The 19,135-nt window shown below is 36.3% G+C and overlaps 1 protein-coding gene across 1 annotated transcript; it reads left to right on the top strand.

The window, feature by feature from the left end:
- Positions 1 to 9,526: 9,526 nt before the first annotated feature.
- LOC125075551 (putative nuclease HARBI1) lies at positions 9,527 to 10,537 on the top strand. The gene is made up of 3 exons (XM_047687263.1): positions 9,527 to 9,598; positions 9,914 to 10,195; positions 10,355 to 10,537. Exons 1-3 carry the CDS (start codon positions 9,527 to 9,529, stop codon positions 10,535 to 10,537), a joined length of 537 nt encoding a protein of 178 aa, XP_047543219.1.
- The last annotated feature ends 8,598 nt before the right edge of the window (positions 10,538 to 19,135 follow it).

Raw genomic sequence — 19,135 nt, 5'->3', positions numbered from 1 at the left:
GAGTGCCCAAATTTCCAGCAATTTGAACATTGCGTTACAGAAAATTCCTATTTTTCTACCTTTACTCTCATTTCCTCAACAAAGACATACGGAGGAATAAAAGTACCTTTAAAACCCAATCTTATCGTTTCGCTGGGTGTCCACCCAGCTTCATTAGACTTTCTACGATTGAAACGATTAGCTGAAATTAACTGAACTGTTCTTTAGAACACGATATTTTTTCTAAAATAGTTTCGTTTGACAGTTCAATGTCAACGTTTCTTATAATTCCATACGAAAAATTCCTTTCCATAGCCTTTTGAATACGCCAGTTCCTATTTTTAAAATCTATGCATGTCTAACTCGTTAATGAAATCTTCTCTTACTTTGTAGGCATTTAAATACTTAACTCGAATTATATCTGAAATATTCTGTTCTTTAAAAATGCGCGCCAAAGTAAACTGTTTCGGTAACTTTTCATTACTTGAGATATACATTTCTATTTTCTTGGTCTCCTTCAGTTTTTTATCCTTTCTCTGTCCCACTGTTGTCCACTCACCTTCGCTGTCCTCTCTATTTCTTTTCTGTGCCTTTTCCTGTGCATCTCTCTCATTTTGTTATTCCACCGCCATCTCGTTATCACTTATCGATGCAATACTCGACATAATATACACGATTTAAAATGGGGGTAAATTAACAATGCAATAGGTGGCCGAGATTAGCTCGACCGCCGTCGATAACAAATAAAATAAACACTTGCACGGCGCGCGGTGCTAAGTAATTCTGTTGTACGCGACCTTTTCGTACGAACGCCGTACGAGTAATACCCTCTACTTCTTACTGTTTGCCTGGCTACCATCTGATCCGGAATGACCGCACAGGTAAAGGCGGCGGTGGTGTAGCAATATACTTTCGTAGTCATATCCCCTTCACAATTTTTAGTAAATCTCCTTCAGAATATTCAGAGCCATAAGAACACATATTTGTAGAGGTCTTATTCGATCATCTCAAACTACTACTGGGCGTATTTTATAGTCCGTCACTCAATATTGATTATTTTAATAATTTTGAATTTTTATTAGAACAATTGACTACCTCTGTTGATCACACGATAATTAAGGGTGATAAGAATAAGAAAATGTTTATTCAGGACAAACATACATTGTAAACATAAATAATAATAATAAAAAAAAAATACAAAACAATAAAACACCATAGGAAATATAACATTAACTAATGACTATAAGAAAACAACAAAAAAAGAACTAAAAAAATTAAAAGAGAATAAAAAAAAAAGAACGCTACAAATTTATATAAATAAAACAAACAAAACCTTAACTTATGATGTCTGCAATTGCGATGTGTCCCGAAAAGGTGAACCATTTAGCTTTTATGTTGGATTAAAACCCAACGCTGATTTTCAATGGTACCCTTTGTGACTGTGACGAGCCGTGACAAAGTGTTAAAAGTGACAAATAAAAAATAATTATAGTTGTGTAAAATAATAAGAATATAATATAAATAAATATAATGTAATTTATAATTAAATAGCAATAAATAAATGCAAATTTTAAAAGTAAATGCAAAGCGAACCGCAAAAATATTAAAATAATAGTTTGTAACATGTCTATGTATAACCCAAGACGCGTATTGCCCCTCTTTCCCCTTCGTACTATATGATTTTAACACCTGCTTAATTAAAGATGACCAACGTGCCAGACGATTTAAGAATATAGTTGTGTTAGATATTGCAAATAGATGGCGGTAGTTTATGGTTAAAAGAAGTGCTAAGTAACACTAATAGATGGCAGCAGTGGGTAACAAAGTGGCGTTAGTAGTCAATAGTTCTGTCAGTTGAAAGATATAAATATGAAGACAACATTACAAGGCGGCATGATTGAGAGAGACTTGAACGAAGAAGGATCGACAATTAAAGTAGTAGTTGTTTGAAGCATATTGTAGTTAATTATAATTATTGCTAAAAGTATTTATTTACATGTAAAAGTATGATTAAAGATAAATAAAGAGGAAAAGGAACAAGTGTTTTTTTATTAGTTCAGAAGTGGGACAAAAACCCAAAAAGAGTAGGGTATCCTGTGAGTATCTAGAAATGATAATTTACTTATTTTTTATTTATTTTTTCAGTTTTTTTTTCCTATTTATCTATTGTGAGTTATGTATACACAGTAAATACAAAAATATGTGTATCATATTTGTTTTGAACACTTGAGCTTTGCCAGGGCTACTCTCTGGAAGCATGTAGTATTCTTTTATAATATATATATCGTATTAGTTTTTAACACCTGAGCTTTGCCAGGGCTACTCTCTGGAAGCTCGTAGTATTCTTTTATAATATATGTATCGTATTGGTTTTAAACACCTAAGCTTTGCCAGGGCTACTCTCTGGAAGCTCTTAGTATTCTTTTATAATATATGTATCGTATTTATTTTTAACACCTGAGCATTGCCAGGGCTACTCTCTGGAGGCTCGTAGTATTCTTTTAGAACATATGTATCATATTTTTTCTTTAAAACTTGACATTCGCCAGGGCTACCCTCTGGAGGGTCGTTAACAAGATTGACACTTATCTTTATAACTATGAGTTTAGTTTAGTTTTAGTATAGTTTCGTTAATATTACAGCCTTATTTATAATGGAATCGTATACACCACCTCATACTGACATAACATCGGATGATACAATTATTGTAGAGAAATTAAGTAAAAATAAACGAGATAAAACAAAACAACGTAAAAGGAAAATCAAGTCAAAAAGATCCAAGCAAAGTTCAAGTCACCGTAGTCGTTCCTTAATTAGATCAAGAAACAGAGGGAAAATGTCTTCTTCCAGTACATCCTCAAGTAGCTCAGATTCATCGTCAAACAAACGAAAGAAAAATAAATCAAAAAGAAGAAAACGCAGACGATATTCTTCTAGCGCAAGCCCGTCACCTAAAACTACACGAACTCAAGATAATATGAGACATTCATCTATTTTAGGATCTCAAAATATGATACCAGAATTCAATCCTCAAGCTAAAACGCAATCTATTAAAGACTGGCTGTATAAAATAAATGAATCTGCAGCAGTATACGGATGGACAGAAGCACAAACCATTTATTTTGATTTGCCACGACTTACGGGTACTGCAAAGAAATGGTACGACGGCCTAACCAGTGTAAAATACACGTGGCAACAGTGGCAAGATAAACTACTGAAAACATTTTCATCTGAAGATAATTATGGTGATCTGTTGTCTGAAATGCTTTCGAGAAAAAGTAAGAGAAATGAGACGTTGGAAGGATATTATTATGGTAAAATTCGTCTTAAATCGATGAGATTACTGGAAATAAAGCGGTAGACTGCTTCATTTACGGAATTTTTGATCACAATACAAGAATGAATATGCAAGGGTCTCGATTTAGTGAACCAGAAGAAGTACTATCTTATTTTCGTAAAATTTCCACAGGAAATAAAAAGGAAGATTTTTATACTAATTTCGGTCAGTCGCGGTAATTTAAAAAGCCACAACAAAGATTCCAAAATTCTAACGAAAATAGATTTAATTCATATAAATGTTTTAACTGCGGTGAAAACGGTCATGTGTGGATGAAGTGTCCGAAAGATTTATTAAATGTGGAAAATGCAGAAGAATAGGCCATACTGCTGCACAGTGTCAATCAAATAAGGTGTCAGAGAATATAGATGCTAGTAAAAATGTATTAAGAATTCAAATTAATAAAGATGTGAGTCAGAAATATTTTAAGGACGTGATCGTTAACTATAAGCAATTTAAAGCATTTATTGATTTTGGGAGTGAATGCAGTTTAATAGGAGATACTATACTCGATAAAATAGAAGCTGCTCAAAATAAAATCGAAACCACTGATCTTCCATTATATAAACAGTCGACGATCTCCAATTATATAAACAGACAAAATTAATTGATTTGCCTAAAACAATACAAACATTAAAGACCTTGAATCGATTGTACTTTGGAGTAAATCACATGGACTTAAAGTTAATCCTTTAAAAACTCAGGCAATTATAATCGGCAGTCAAAAACTAGTTACCCGCATTGATTGGCCCAATTTGCCTAATATAATTGTTGATGGAACACTTGTTCCATACAGTGAAACTGTAAAAAATCTAGGTGTTGTTTTTGATAGATTTCTGACCTGGACCCCCCAAGTAAGCGAGGTGAGCGGGAAAGTGTTTGCATCTATCGGATCTCTTCGCAGATTGCGAAATTTTCTACCGATACCAACTAAAATTGTGCTTGCACAATCTCTCCTGCAACCGATTCTCGATTATGCTGATACCTGTTATCTCAATTTAGGTGAGGAATTGTTTAATAAACTTGAACGCATCCAGAATCTTTGTATACGGTTCATATTTGGACTTCGTAAATATGACCATGTTTCAGAATATCGCAAAAAACTCAAGTGGCCCTCAATCCGCCTTCGCAGGAATACTCACATTCTTTCCCTATTATATAATATCCTATTTAATCCTACCTCTCCCTCATACCTTAAAGAGCGCTTTGAATTCCTGAGTTATACTCATTGTCGCTCGCTTCGCTCTGACGATAACTTGATATTAAAAATCCCCTCCCACAATACATTCTTCTATTCTAAATCCTTTTCTGTGGAAGCTGTACGGCTCTGGAATTCCTTACCACTTACCATAAGGCGTGCTCAATCCGTAACATGGTTGCCTGGCAGAGATCGCTGCTTAGCGATAAGGCCGCCAATTGTACATATAGATCAAGTTTTGCAATTACTGTATAATTTATTTATTCTTTGGTGTACAATAAAGAATACTTACTTACTTCCAGTTCTAAAGGGATTTGGCAATAAAGGGTTAAAACCCAAGGCACGTTTACCTGTGGAACTTACAGTAGATGGCGTGACAGAAAATATAGACGTCTTTGTTGTTTCGGAATGTTTACTTCCTAATGATGTCGACATACTTTTAGGTCAAAATCTAACTGAACTTCCAAATATACGAGTTTTAAAAACAGATACTTCACTTACATTATTCAACATGCCGCATAATAGATCTATCAAGATAATAACACAAGAAAACACGAACATAATTGGGACAATGTCAGTTAAAGTGAATTGTTGTGACAAAGGGATAAATTTTATTTATGTGTCACCATGCCCATGCCTAAAACCTGATTCCGAATATTTGATTGTACCAGGGATATATGAATTTAAAGATGGATGCTCGGAAGTCTTAATAATGAGTTTATTACGAACAACATTCGTATTACTTTCGGGAAAACTAATAGCGAGAGGAAAAATAATACCTGACACGATGTTAAGCGCTGTTCCATCAAGTTTATATAGCTTCGAATCGGAAATACTGAACATTTGTCGCCTGTCAAAACAGGATTTGCAAGACTCTGAGCCTGAATTTAGCGATATTAACGTGGATATAGATCTAGACGAGAGAACAAAGAAACGCCTATATGAAATTTTACAGAAAAATCGTAAGTGTTTCGCGTTGTCAATGGCAGAATTAGGTGAAACCTCCGCTGCTGAAATGCATATTCGTCTTAAAGATGACACCCCGGTTACATATAGACCATACAGACTTTCTTTTTCCGAAAGAATAAAAGTAAAAGAATTACTAGAAGATCTTTTACAAAACGGAATAATACGTGAATCCGAATCGGAATACGCAAGCCCTATTATAGTCGTTCCAAAGAAAAATGGAGAACTACGTCTTTGCGTCGATTACCGAGCTTTAAACAAGAAGACATTAAAGGACAAATACCCAATGCCATTAATTGAAGATCAAATAGATAGTTTGAGTGGCCAGGTCTACTTCTCAACATTAGATCTAACATCTGGATATCACCAAATCCCGATAGCAGAACAATCGAAACACCTGACCTGACAACAAAGATGCGAACTTAACACTCAACCTTAAAAAGTGTAATTTTTTTTAGAAAGAAAATAGAATTTCTTGGATATGAGATTTCCAGCGAAGGAATTAAGCCAGGACAAAAGAAAATAGAAGCAGTCGCTTCTTTTAGAAAACCTCAGAATGTTCACGAAATCCGACAGTTTATAGGTTTAGCTAGTTTTTTTCGCCGCTTTGTTCAAGGCTTTGCCTCAATCGCTAGACCACTGACAATGCTTACTAAATCAAACACAAGATTTGTCTGGAATGTTGAGCAAGAACAAGCTTTCAATAAAATTAAGAGTATTCTCGTTTCACGCCCAGTGCTAGCAATTTACAATCCATTGTTTTTAACGGAACTCCACACTGATGCAAGCCAAATAGGAATAGTAGGAATTCTCCTACAACGACCAAATAAAGAAACTCCTCTTCGAGCTGTAGCATACTTTAGTAGACAAACGACCACTGAAGAACAACATTTTCATTCATTTGAGTTGGAAACGTTAGCAGTAGTTGTCTTTAAATCGATTTCGTGCATACCTTCTAGGTATAGAATTTAAAATAATGACAGATTGTCATGCAGTAAGGCAAACTTGGGCAAAGCGCGATTTGGTGCCTAGAATAGCAAGGTGGTGGTTGCAAGCCCAAGAATTAAACTTTGATATTAAATATCGACCCGGAACGCAAATGTTACATGCAGATGCATTAAGTCGGAATCCATTCTATTATTTGACCGCGGAACTGAACGAGGCTTGATGTTTCGATCAACGCCAAGTATTCCGATACTAGCTGTGGCGGCTAACGGAATGTTCTCGAATCGTGGAGATACGACGAATGGTGTTTCTTTGGCGGTTAACGCGCAAACTTGTGTCTTTTTGGGGTTGAAGTGGACTAGGTTTAGCTGGCCCCAGTTCGAGACTTCGCTTAACGAAGACTCAATTTCAGACACAAGTTTGCTCCGGTTTTCTTCGACGTTTTCCCGAGAAATATTAGCACGGCCGGTGTATGAGGTGTCAACGGTACTGTCGTCTGCATAGCAGTGAATGTTCCTGATTTGCAACAAGTCATTGATATGCAGAAGAAACAGAGTGGGTGACAGAACGCAGCCTTGTGGAACACCAGCGTTGACGAATTTTTGGTCGGAGCAGGCACCGTCGACAACGACCTTGATGCTCCGATTTGCCAAAAAGCTGGTAATCAAACTGCATAATTTCCCGGGAAGCCCATAGGAAGGAAGCTTCGAAAGAAGCGCTTTGTGCCACACGCGATCGAAGGCCTTCGCTATGTCCAGACTGGCTGCTAATGCCTCCCCCTTGCTTTCAACTGCTTCCGCCCATTTATGAGTAAGGTAAACTAGAAGATCACCGGCTGAGCGACCCCGGCGGAATCCGTACTGGCGGTCACTAATCAGCTGGTACTCCTCTAGATACCGCAGGAGCTGACAGTTTACAATGGACTCCATTACCTTGGAAAACAAGGGGGTGATGGCTATAGGCCTATAATTGGACGGGTCTGAGCGGTTACCCTTTTTGGGAATCGGATGCACTAAAGCAGTCTTCCAGGAGATCGGGACGACGCCTAATGCGTAAGATTGCCGGAAAAGACGCGTTAAGACCGGTGCCAACTTGGGAGCACATGTCCGTAGCACGATTGGAGGGATGCCATCGGGTCTACTCGACTTATGAATGTCCAAGTAAAAAAGTGCTTTACGAACTGCACTTTGCCGGAATTTAACCTCCGGCATCGTGGTATCACATCGCGGGATTGTTGGTAATGAATTTCCTTGGTCATCCAGAGTCGAATTCGACGCGAAGAGAGAGCCTAAAAGATCAGCTTTCTCCTTCGCTGTATAGGTCAATTACTCACCGTCCTTGTGTAGAGATGGAAAGGAAGGCTGACAGAAATTCCCAAGAATAGCCTTAGCGAGAGACCAGAACGCACGTGTTCCTGAAGGGAGACGCACCAGTCTCTCACCAATTCTGCCAATGTACTCCGTCTTCGCCTTAGCAATCACATTTTTGAAGGACCTAGAGGCAGAGTTATATTCCTTTCTGAATGCGCTGGTCTTTAAATCACGAGACGCTGATGCGTTAGCCTAGTCATGGTAACGTTCCCATTTTCGGCGTGAGGCTATTTTGCAGAAACGACCAAACCAGGGCTGGGACTTGCCACCGATGGGCACCGCAGAATACGGAATGAACAGTTCCATACCCTGAAGCACCACATCGGCAACAGAGTCGGCAATAACGCTCGAATTACCCAGCGAGAAAAAACCTGCCCCCATGGGTAGGAGGCAAAGAAGGACCGCATCCCATGCCAATCCGCTGACTTGTAGTGCCACACGCGGCGGCAGCCCATGAAACGAGGTTGTGAGTACCGCGTAATCGGAACTGTACTCCGAACGAGACAGTGGTCCGACGAGCCCAGAGAGGGATCGACGATAACCTGATAGCTATCCGAATGAGTAGTCAGCAGAAGGTCGAACAGGCAAGGTGTATGCTCCTCCACGTCCGGTATTCGCGTTGGCGAGGTGACCAGTTGTGTCAAATCATATGCTAAAGTCGAGAACAGATCTACCCGCATGATCGGTAGTACGTGATCCAAGCCATTCGGCATGGTGGGCATTAAAATCACCAAGAACCACGATCTCTGCGGATGGGATCTGCTGCAGTACGGAATCTGTAGCCATTTGGACGTGCTCAACCAGTCGGTCGGTTACGGCATTACCGCTATGGGATAAAGGCAAGCGTAGATTCGCGGATGGTCGTCACAATCTACACGCAGCCAGATAATCGATAGGTCCTGTCCTTCAAGGCTGCCGAGGCGTCGAGAGCAGATATCATCTCTGACGTAAACGCACACCCCAGCTCGTGGTACAAAGGAATGGTCCAGTACTTCGAGTATGCGGAAAGGCTCATACGAAGATACGTTGTCGCGGGAGGCAGGACAGCGTAAACGTGCTCCTTCCTTCGAAGCTGATCGTGTCTGACGGCCGGCGTGGCGGCGCGAGCGCAGCCGCCACCGAGAGGGGTGCGGGAGTAGGGGGGACGGTCGAGAATGATTCATTGAAGCGAGCTATTAGCCGTGAGCATTCGGACGTTAATATTTTAAAACTAAATATTTTGCCATGATATATGTATGTACTTAATTATTTAAAATGTAAATAGTGCCGTTTTATTTTATGTTTATTTAATTTTTATTTATTTATTTTTATCCGAATATATATATATATTATTATTATTTAACTCTTTATTGCACACCAAATATACATAAAGATAAAAAATATATATTCTTTAAAACAAAGTTGGCCAAGCAAAAGGCGGTCTTATGGCTTATAAGCCATTTCTTCCAGACAACCTTTTTATATATATTTTTTTTTTTATATAAAAAATAACTGTACATCGTTACAAGCAAAAACGTTATTATAAAAAATGGTTTAGCGATAAACCATAGATTATACCGTGGACTAACGTTAAACCTCAGCGACTCTAGTTTTACGATGGTTTAAAGCGTATCTGTCGAAGTTTGTCTTGTAACTTTGTCTTGTAATTTTAAAAGTTACAGTCAGTTGATAATTTTATTTTCTTTTTGTTGTGTTGTGTTGTAAAACACTAACTGTTTTAATGTAAAAAAAATGGATATGGACATGGTTGATTTAATGGATATCGAGGACATGGAAGTCACCGAGTTGTTACAAACACCACGCGTAAACTACAGAAATCGTCTGCGAAGAAATCCTTTCATTGAGCTATCCGATGAAGATTTCAAGCAAAAGTATAGGTTTAACAAACGTTACGCAAAGAAAATAATTGACTTGATAAGGGAAGATTTAACCAGAGGTCCTAGATGATGCTCAGTATCTCCCGAAATACAAGTTGTTTGCGCATTACGAAACTGGGCTCGACATGAAGTAAGTAGATTAAAATCTTAAATTGAATGTTTCACATTAGTACGAGTATTAGTGTATACTAAATTATGCCCTAAGTTTCATACTAATAAACGCTATTGTTTTTTTTTATAGATCCAGGATGACACAGCCGATTTACGTGGACTCTCACAACCTTTTATAAGTCAAACATGTAAAAAAGTTGCAGACGCCATTGCTCAAATATCACATAGATTTATAAAAATGCCTGCTACATTAACAGAACAAGAGGAAGCAATGCAAAAATTTCGTAGAATAGCAAACTTCCCTACAGTGATTGGTGCTATTGAATGTACTCATATTAGAGTTAAAAAGTTAAATGTAGACGGTGGTCATCTATATATTAACTGCAAAGGATTTCCATCCCTCAATATCCAGGTATTGATATTACTATACATCAATACAATATTAATATTGTTATCATTTATTCAGGCAGGCAGTTATTAACTCATAAGTTTTTTCATTGAATCTATATGAAATATATTGATGCTTATTGATATTAGTAATAGACACTACAATGTTTAACTATTATTTCAGGTAGTTTTTGATGCAGATTGTAAAATCATGGACATTGTTACCAGGTGGCGTGGGAGTGTTCATGACTCCAGAATATTTAGGGAAAGTCGTTTGAAGCAGCGATTTGAGGCTGGTGCATTCTCAGGCATATTGTTAGGAGACAGTGGCTATGCTTGTATACCGTATTTGTTTACACAATTATAAGTTACATTGTTTGCCAAACACTAATTCGTATGAGTAAATTTTGTACTCGAGTGTACAGAAGTGTTATACGAAAAAAACCAGTAGTTAACTTGCATTCTTAAATAAAATGTTAAATGTTTATGACTATTTTCAAGTAATCCTAAGGTCTTATGGTGGAAGGTTGTAGACTGTAATTGACTTATATTTAAAATTTTACAAACCTCTTCCATTGTAGAATTTATAAATTCAGTTCCTCTATCGGTCACGATCTGCCGAGGGATGCCATATCTAAGTATAAAATTATTTACTAGAGTTGTAGCTACTGTGCGCGCATCCTTACCTGCTATCGGATATGCCTCGACATATTTGGTGAGGTCGCATTGGAGCGTTAAAATTATTAAAAAAAGTAATTATAATTATTATCTCTTGTCAATGGACCTACCAAATCTAAATAAATCTTATCAAAAGCTGAATTTCCACAGTCCGTTATGGTCATAGGTTCTTTTATGGTATTTAAATATTTATAACGTTGACATTTACTACATTTTTTTACGAAAAGCTTAACATCATGCTCTAATCCTGGCCAAAAATATTTTTTACGAATGTTATTTAACATACGTCTTATTCCTGCGTGTCCGCTAGTGGGCAGGATATGATAATCGTTTAATATAACTCTTTTCGTATCGTCGTCTATAATTATTGTAACTCCTTTAATTACGCATAAACCCCCGTTTATGCGTAATTAAAGGAGTTACAAACCGGACCACTTACGCATTTTATTTATAACCTGAGCTAGCTCTTTAATTATTTGAAAATTATTCTCATCTTTTAAATGGGAGCCATAATATTTACTCTTTCCCAAAAATTAACAAAACTTACTTTAAATGAGATCTTAGTTATTAGTTTGAAGAATTATGTGTAACACAAATAAAATAATCAACTTTAAAAAAAAAACAAAGTAATAAAAATTTACTTATTAAAGAAAACAAAAGATTCTAATTTTAGGGATCCAAACAAAAGGCACAAATATAAGAATCTGGACTGTCACTGCCGGAGCATTCCTCATGGGCCCAGTTTCCGCAGCTTCTGCATCGATACCACATCTCCCCACTTTTTCCCTTGTCTAAACCAATTGCACATAAAGCTTCCTCTTCTGAATACTCTGATTCATCGTCGCAAATAGCATTTTCATTTACTTGATCAGCAGATGAATCATCATCATCATCACTGTTAAATAATTTTTTTTTTGCTTTCTTCACCGCCTTAACTACTTTATTTTTGGTAGGTTTCTGTTTCTTGCATATCCCCTTGTTACATTTTCCTTTTTTCTTTATCACAGTTTCCTTTATTTTTCTTAACTTTTATTGTCTTATTCTCTCTTTCAATCCTTTTTCTCTTTTTTTCTTCGAATATTTCTTTCATTGGTGTGCTTGTTAGAATTTCAGAATGCTGTTTATTCCTTAACGGTTTATCTTTATTAGAGGCATGTTGTGGCATTGGGCTTACATTGTTGATGATATTGAGGAAGTCATTAACTGTTTGATCAATATTGGTCTCGTTTGATTTGGATGGAGTTGTGCCACATCTGGCGATATGTGCCTCGTGACGAGCAGGCCGTTCTGGTGTTGCTCTTGATGTAGATGGAGTCGGGGTTTGGTTTTTAGCAGCATCCTCCTGAACTATTTCTGGTTGAAATCCTAAATCGCAAAAAATAGATGGACTTGTGGCAGGACTGGCATTTGGTTGCTCATTAACTGTCCGATTTGATGTGGTTGGAATAGGACTAATGTTAGGGTGCTCGTCTTCTATGGGCACAGATCCGGCCTCCTCATCAATGAAGTCATCATCACAAAAAACTCCAGGATTTATGGGGAATATTCCCGTTGCTCTAAAGCTTGTTATTCCTTTCTCTATTGAAGCTACTCTAGTATAAGCTTTATTAAACAGCCCTGTAATGTCGTATGGCGTAATTTTAATCAAATTTCTTGATTTTATGAACAAGTTGCACTCTTTGTTATAAGCTGTTTTGAGTGGTGAATAAAAAGCCACGTCAAGGGGTTGTAGACGGTGAGATGCATGTGGCGGAATAGAGAGTATTATGACATGATTCTCTTTTGACAATTCCCAAGCTTCGAGTGTAGAATGACTATTGTGATTATCCAAAACTAGCAAAACGGGTGTTTCAGCGGTAGGTTTGGCGTGTTTAATAAAGTGGCGTAGCCATAAAATAAATATCTTTTCGTTGGTCCAGCCATTATGTGAACATGTGTAAACAGCTCCCAAAGGGCCATCCTTTTCGAGCTGTGGCGAGTGACGTTGTCGAGGAAATATGAAGAGCGGAGGAATGAAAGACCCAGAAGCACTCATAGCACATATTACTGTAACGGTCTTACCTCTTTCCCATGACGTTACAGATCCAACGCGTTTTTGTCCTTTAGGAGCTATAATTTTATCAGTCTCTGGGACGGTAGTAATTCCAGTCTCATCTACATTGTATATCATTTGAGGCTCGAAGTTGTATTTTGTCATCAATTTTTCTAAATTGTTGAAAAAAAGCGTTATCTCAGTCTTGTTAAATCCTAGGATTCGATTAATACTGATGGCTTCGGGCTTCCTAATACTCAAATCAGGATGACGCTGTAGAAATCCAGATAGCCAATCTTTTCCTGCTGTTTGATTGTCTTGGTTAAATCTTTTTTCAAGACCCAACTGTTTAGCTACGCCGTAACATACTTTACGAAACTGTTCTCTTGTCAAGCCATAAAATTTATTTGACATAGTCCGAAGGTGATTTGCCAGTATTTTTTCTTGTTTAAAATTAAATACTGTACGTCTTCCTAGCTTAGGACTGTTTTTGTAGTTAACATCGTCAGCTTTTGCTAAATTGTTTCTCTTTTTTAAAGTGCTGTAAGGTATACCAGTGTTTTGAGACACTTTGTAGACTGAAATACCTCCTCTAAGAACAACGACTGCTTTTTTAGTGTATCAACCGTCCAAGAAGCTTTGGTGGTTGTCCGGTTTCTTTTACGTGGCATCTAAAACGAAAAATAAATATTTAGGTAATTAAAAAATACACTCAACTATAATGGGGTAATGAGAGCTAAGTCGGCTAATGAGAGCCATACTAGGCTACCATTAACCGCTAACTACCATTTTGAAAAAAAATGTCATAAATATGTTAGTTTACATTTTATCGACATTAAGGCAATTGGACTCGTTAGTACATGAATCTAGAGATGTAAGAACCATTAATATAATAGAATAAGTATATATCTTCATGCTTACCTTGGAGCTAGCAGTTGGCAGTTTTTTATAAGCGGGACGTGAAAAACACACAACAGTCACTCGTGACTCAACTCATGGCACTAACGGCTCAAGCGCGTCAGGCGAAACTTGCCGACGGTTGACGGAAATGGCCGAGTAAATACGATCGCGCTATTGTGTATACTTGCCGTTCATTCTCCATCGCTCCCATTACCCGATCGCTCCCATTGCCCCGCGCTCCCCTACGATTTGACGACGAGTATGCATAATCACCACGCTCTAATGATACGCATTTTTTAACCTTTTTCCATTCTTCTCCATTCACAAATACCAACTCCGTGTAATACTTCGGTAGTTTTAACATCTCTACAACTCTTGGGTGATCAGTCCAATCGTCAGTAGAAATATTAGAAACCGAAGTAGAATTACAAGGTTTTTCATCAAGCTTCTTCTTTTGTGCCCTTGTAAGTACTGACAAAATATGATCATTCATCGCCTTTAATTCTTCACTACTAATTTCTATGCGTGACAATGCATCTGCAGATACATTATCACACCCTTTCACATAAGTAACCTTAAAATCATACTCTTCAAGTATTAGCCGAAATTTTAACAATCTACTGGAAGGATCTATCATATTGTATAAAAATATTAAGGGTCTATGATCCGTTTGTATAATTAACTTTCGTCCATAGAGATACGGTCTAAAATATTTAACAGACCAAACGATCGCTAAAAGCTCTTTCTCAATCGTTGGATACCTACGTTCAGCTTTATTTAAACTACGACTGGCGTAAGCTATTGGTCTACGATCAGCATTACATAAAATCGAGCCTATTGCATACCCTGAGGCGTCTGTCTGTAGTATAAATGTGTTATTATAATCGAAAATAGGATATCGTAATATTGGAGGGCTCATTAACATTTCTTTTAAAGTACTAAATGATTTTTGACAGTTTTTATCCCAATTAAATATTACATTTTTACGACATAAATCATTTAATGGAATACAGATTTGGGCGAAATTCGGAATAAACTTTCGATAATAGTTCGCAAAGGCTACAAATCGTTTGAGCTCGTCAACGTTTTTAGGAACCGGATAATTAATTAATGCCTTAATTTTTTCTGGATCTGGTTTAATGCCGTCCGCTGATACCACGTGTCCGAGGTATAAAATTTCTTTTCGAAGAAAATCGCACTTATCAGGATTTAATTTTAAATTAACTTTTCTAAGCCTTGTTAAAATATCTAACAAATTTTTATTATGACTATCTAAATTTCTTCCGAAACAAATTAAATTATCCAAATATACAAAACATTTATCGTAATTAAGTCCTGACATTGCTACTGTCATTAAGCGTGAAAATGAACCAGGACTGGTTTTCAAACCCATAGGCATACGGGTCATTTGATACTGGCCAGACGGTGTTGTGAATGCGGTATATTTCCTACTGTCAGCATTTAGCTTCGTTTGATAATAAGCTTGTGTTAAATCTAATTGAGAAAAATAAATAGCTCCTGAAAGTGAGTCTAATATATCACTTATATTCGGAAGGGGAAATTTGTCATGCATTATACAATCATTTAATTTCCGAAAATCTATCACTAAACGCCAGCTTTTATTATGATCTTCTGATTTTTTAGGTACTAATAGTACTGGGCTAGACCACTCGCTGTTAGCGGGTTTGATAATATCATTGGCCAACATTTTTTGAACTTGTTTTTCTATTTCATCACGTTGAGAAAACGGTAATCTATATTGTTTAGTATAGACCGGATTCGTATTAGCTTTTAGTTGTATATTTTGTTCGTAAAGATTACACGTACCTAACTTGTCTCCTGGCAAGAAAAATACGTCAGCATATTTCGCACAAATACTTTGTATACTAATGCTTTCTTCTTTGTTCAAAAGATTCAATTTAATTAATGATAATAATTTCCGAACTCTTTTTCCGTCCAAATTTTCTTTGTTAAACGAACAAATATTATAATTCGATAATAAATCAATTTCAGGCCTAAAATAACTAAGATTAATTTCTGTTTTGCGAGTATTTAAAATTTGAATAAATATTTTTCCCTCTTTCGGTTGACAGATACTTCCAGCCATTAATACACCTTCACACAATTCTCTGGGAAATATAACATACGATTCATTCAAATAAGAGAGGTACCTTTATAAATGTATTTTTACCTAATTTTCCTAAACCTAAGGAAAGCGTAATTGGTTTGTCGAAGCTATTTAAAGTAAATGTATTATTTTCGTAATTTAATACACAATTATAATTAGTTAAAAATTCTTGTCCGATTAAACCATCTTGAATACAAGGCAAATTCTTAAAGACATATAACTTATGTTTGAATTCTATTCCACATAAGGTAAACGGTATGTAAACATAGCCCACGGTGTACGAGGTGCCACCAATACCATTTACGGCTACGCGTTTTGGATGTATTGGAATATTCCTATCTCTTATTACATCGTATTTAATCACTGACATCGAGGCGCCCGTGTCTACTAGCATTCTATATTTGGTACCTAATATTGTAAACTCTACGAAATTATTATATGTATTGCATGCTAGAATAAAGTTAGGATCGAAAAAACTCAAAGTTTTGGTTATTTTCCGAAGTAGTAACCTGTATATCGTTTTGGGATTGATTCATAAGATACCCATGCTGTTTTCTACCGTTATTATTTCTACCTCGCGATACTGCACGTTCAAAATTATGTCCGCGTCCTCGAGAATTACTTGTGGATCCTCTATTGTTTCCTCGGTGGTATAAACTAGATGTTTGATTCGGCATCGGCCTAAATGAACGATTTGGCGTGTAATGTTGGCGTGCGTTGTTTAATACTCGACCTCTACTATGCCCCCTATAAGATGGTTGGTACTTACCTCGATGTTGAGTCGTGAAAATCGTTTCAGCTGATGTAAGAGCCTTGACGCGACAGTTCCTCGTCTTTGGCTGCTCTTATAACATCTTTCAGCTCTGAGTAGTTGCGGGGCGCTAAAATAGTGCTTAATCGACTGTTTCTCAAACCTTCGGTGAATCGCTGTATTCCTAATTCTTCGTTTACGGGTCTCAATATTTTAAACGCGTTATCGTCACCATTAGCTTGGGAAATAGTCAATTCAACAAATAAATCCTCAAGTTTCTTACCAAATTCCTCAATACTCTGCGAACCTTGTCTAGATTTTAACATTTTTATTTGTAGTGACGTGGTTGACTGCTTAGTCAACAGATTATTTTTCATGTCGGCAATAAGTTCTGTGGAAGATTCATAGTTAGATAACAAACGTAATTTGGCATTTTTAGTTAAACGAGTTTTAAGGTCAAAAGAAATAAGTAACTGTTCATGTTCTTTCCTAATGGTTTGGCTATAGAATTCGATACAGTCTATTAATTTTTTAGTAACTTCTTCATCTTCTGTCATAATAGGTAGAAAAGTAGCAGTTTTCATGTCAAAGTCAGTCATGGTGCTAAAATCTTGGTCACTAACTAAACAAGTTGTTTGAATATTTTGATAAAACGATTCAATTTCTTCGCAAGTAACTAATAAGTAATTTATCTCTTCCTTTTTTATATACACCCTTTAGATGCATTAAAGTTTAACTCGTCACGATATTTTATATATTCGTCATATAAACTTTTTGCCTCTAAATATTTCTGTTCTGAGGGGACTTATGTTATTGAAACGAGTGTATTTGGTAGAAGATGATTTATTACTGACTACTTAGTGCAATTTGGATTTTTGCAGGGTCAGGTAAAACTCCATCTTTTGAAACTAAATGTCCTAAATAAAGAATTTCTTTCTTCAAAAAATTACATTTCTTGGGATTTAATTTTAAATTAACTTTTCTTAGCCTTTCCATAACGTCAATCAAATTTTTATTATGTACGCTCAAATTTCTTCCAAATACAACTAAATCATCTAAATAAACAAAACACTTATCAAATGTTAACCCTGACATTGCAACTGACATGGCTCTGCTAAAAGCGCTAGGACTAGTCTTAAGACCCATTGGTAATCTTTTCATTTGGTATTGACCAGTGTTTGTCGTAAAAGCCGTGTATTCCCTACTTCGTTTATCTAACTCTACCTGATAGTAACTTTGATTAAGATCTAAGTGTGAGAAATAGATAGAACCTCAGAGAGAGTCTAAAATTTCATTTATATTTGGCAAAGGGAACTTATCGTCCACAATGCAGTCATTAAGTTTCCGATAGTCGATAACAAGTCTCCACTTTTTATCACTATCACTTTTTTTTCGGTACTAACAAAATTGGACTTGACCACTCGCTCTTAGCTTCTTCTATAATGTCATTTTAAGCATTTCTGTAATTTGATTATTAACTTCATTTTTTAAAGAATGGGGTAATCTATACTGCTTAACATATACCGGACTCGTATTTGGTTTCAAAGTTATTGATTGTTGATAAATATTGGTAGTATTTAATCTATCGCCTGGCAAAAAAAAAACATCTGAATACTTTGCACATATATCCTGAATGGATTTGCGCTCCTCTGTATTGAGGTGACTTAAATTTAAAATGTTTAATAGAGCTTTAGCCCTATTTAAGTCATTAGTAGTTGACCTAAAGTCGCATAACTCATAATCTTGAATCGAATATATTTCCGGTTGAAACATTGGCAAAGTAACATCATGTTCATTGGTATTTAAAATTTTAACAAGTGATCTGTTATTTCGTATCCTACTGATACAACCTGCAAGGAAAACGTTATCAGCAAATTGCTGACTGTGGATAACACAGTCATTTTCCGAATCATTATCCAAAAGTAAGTAATGAAATGATTCACAACGCGCAGGTATAAGTAAACTTTCATTAGAATAATTCAACGAATCATAAAGTGGTAAGGAACATTCCATTCCATATTAGTTTAAGGTAATGGAATTGTTTTCAAAGTTGATACTTGATACGTAGCGAAAATCTAAACCTAAAATACCGTCAGCCTTTAAAGGTAAGTTATTGAAAACATGTAGCCTTATATTAAAGTCAACATGAAACTGTTGATAACGATGAAATAAGATGACATCAGTGTAACCTATGGACTGAATTTTACCTCCAATACCATTTATGATAGTTTCGTCTCTAATTACTTTACTGTTATTGGGTAATGCCTGTTTCTTTAGTACAGATAATGATGCTCCTGTATCTACTAAGCAAAAATATTTCCTATTGTTAATAAAAAATTATAAATATTTGGCTTTGCCATTTAAATCGAACTCGATGGATTCTCGTTCGAATCTCGTCCGCGATTCAATTTATGAAATTTAGGTCTACCATGATAATATGTTTGGCCGCGTGGATAATTATTAAGATTTCTTCGAT

The sequence above is a fragment of the Vanessa atalanta genome, chromosome W (genome assembly GCF_905147765.1).
Source record: "Vanessa atalanta chromosome W, ilVanAtal1.2, whole genome shotgun sequence".
Lineage (NCBI taxonomy): Eukaryota > Metazoa > Arthropoda > Insecta > Lepidoptera > Nymphalidae > Vanessa > Vanessa atalanta.
The sequence above is the reverse complement of the archived record's forward strand: the minus strand, read 5'-3'. Positions and strand labels throughout refer to the sequence as shown.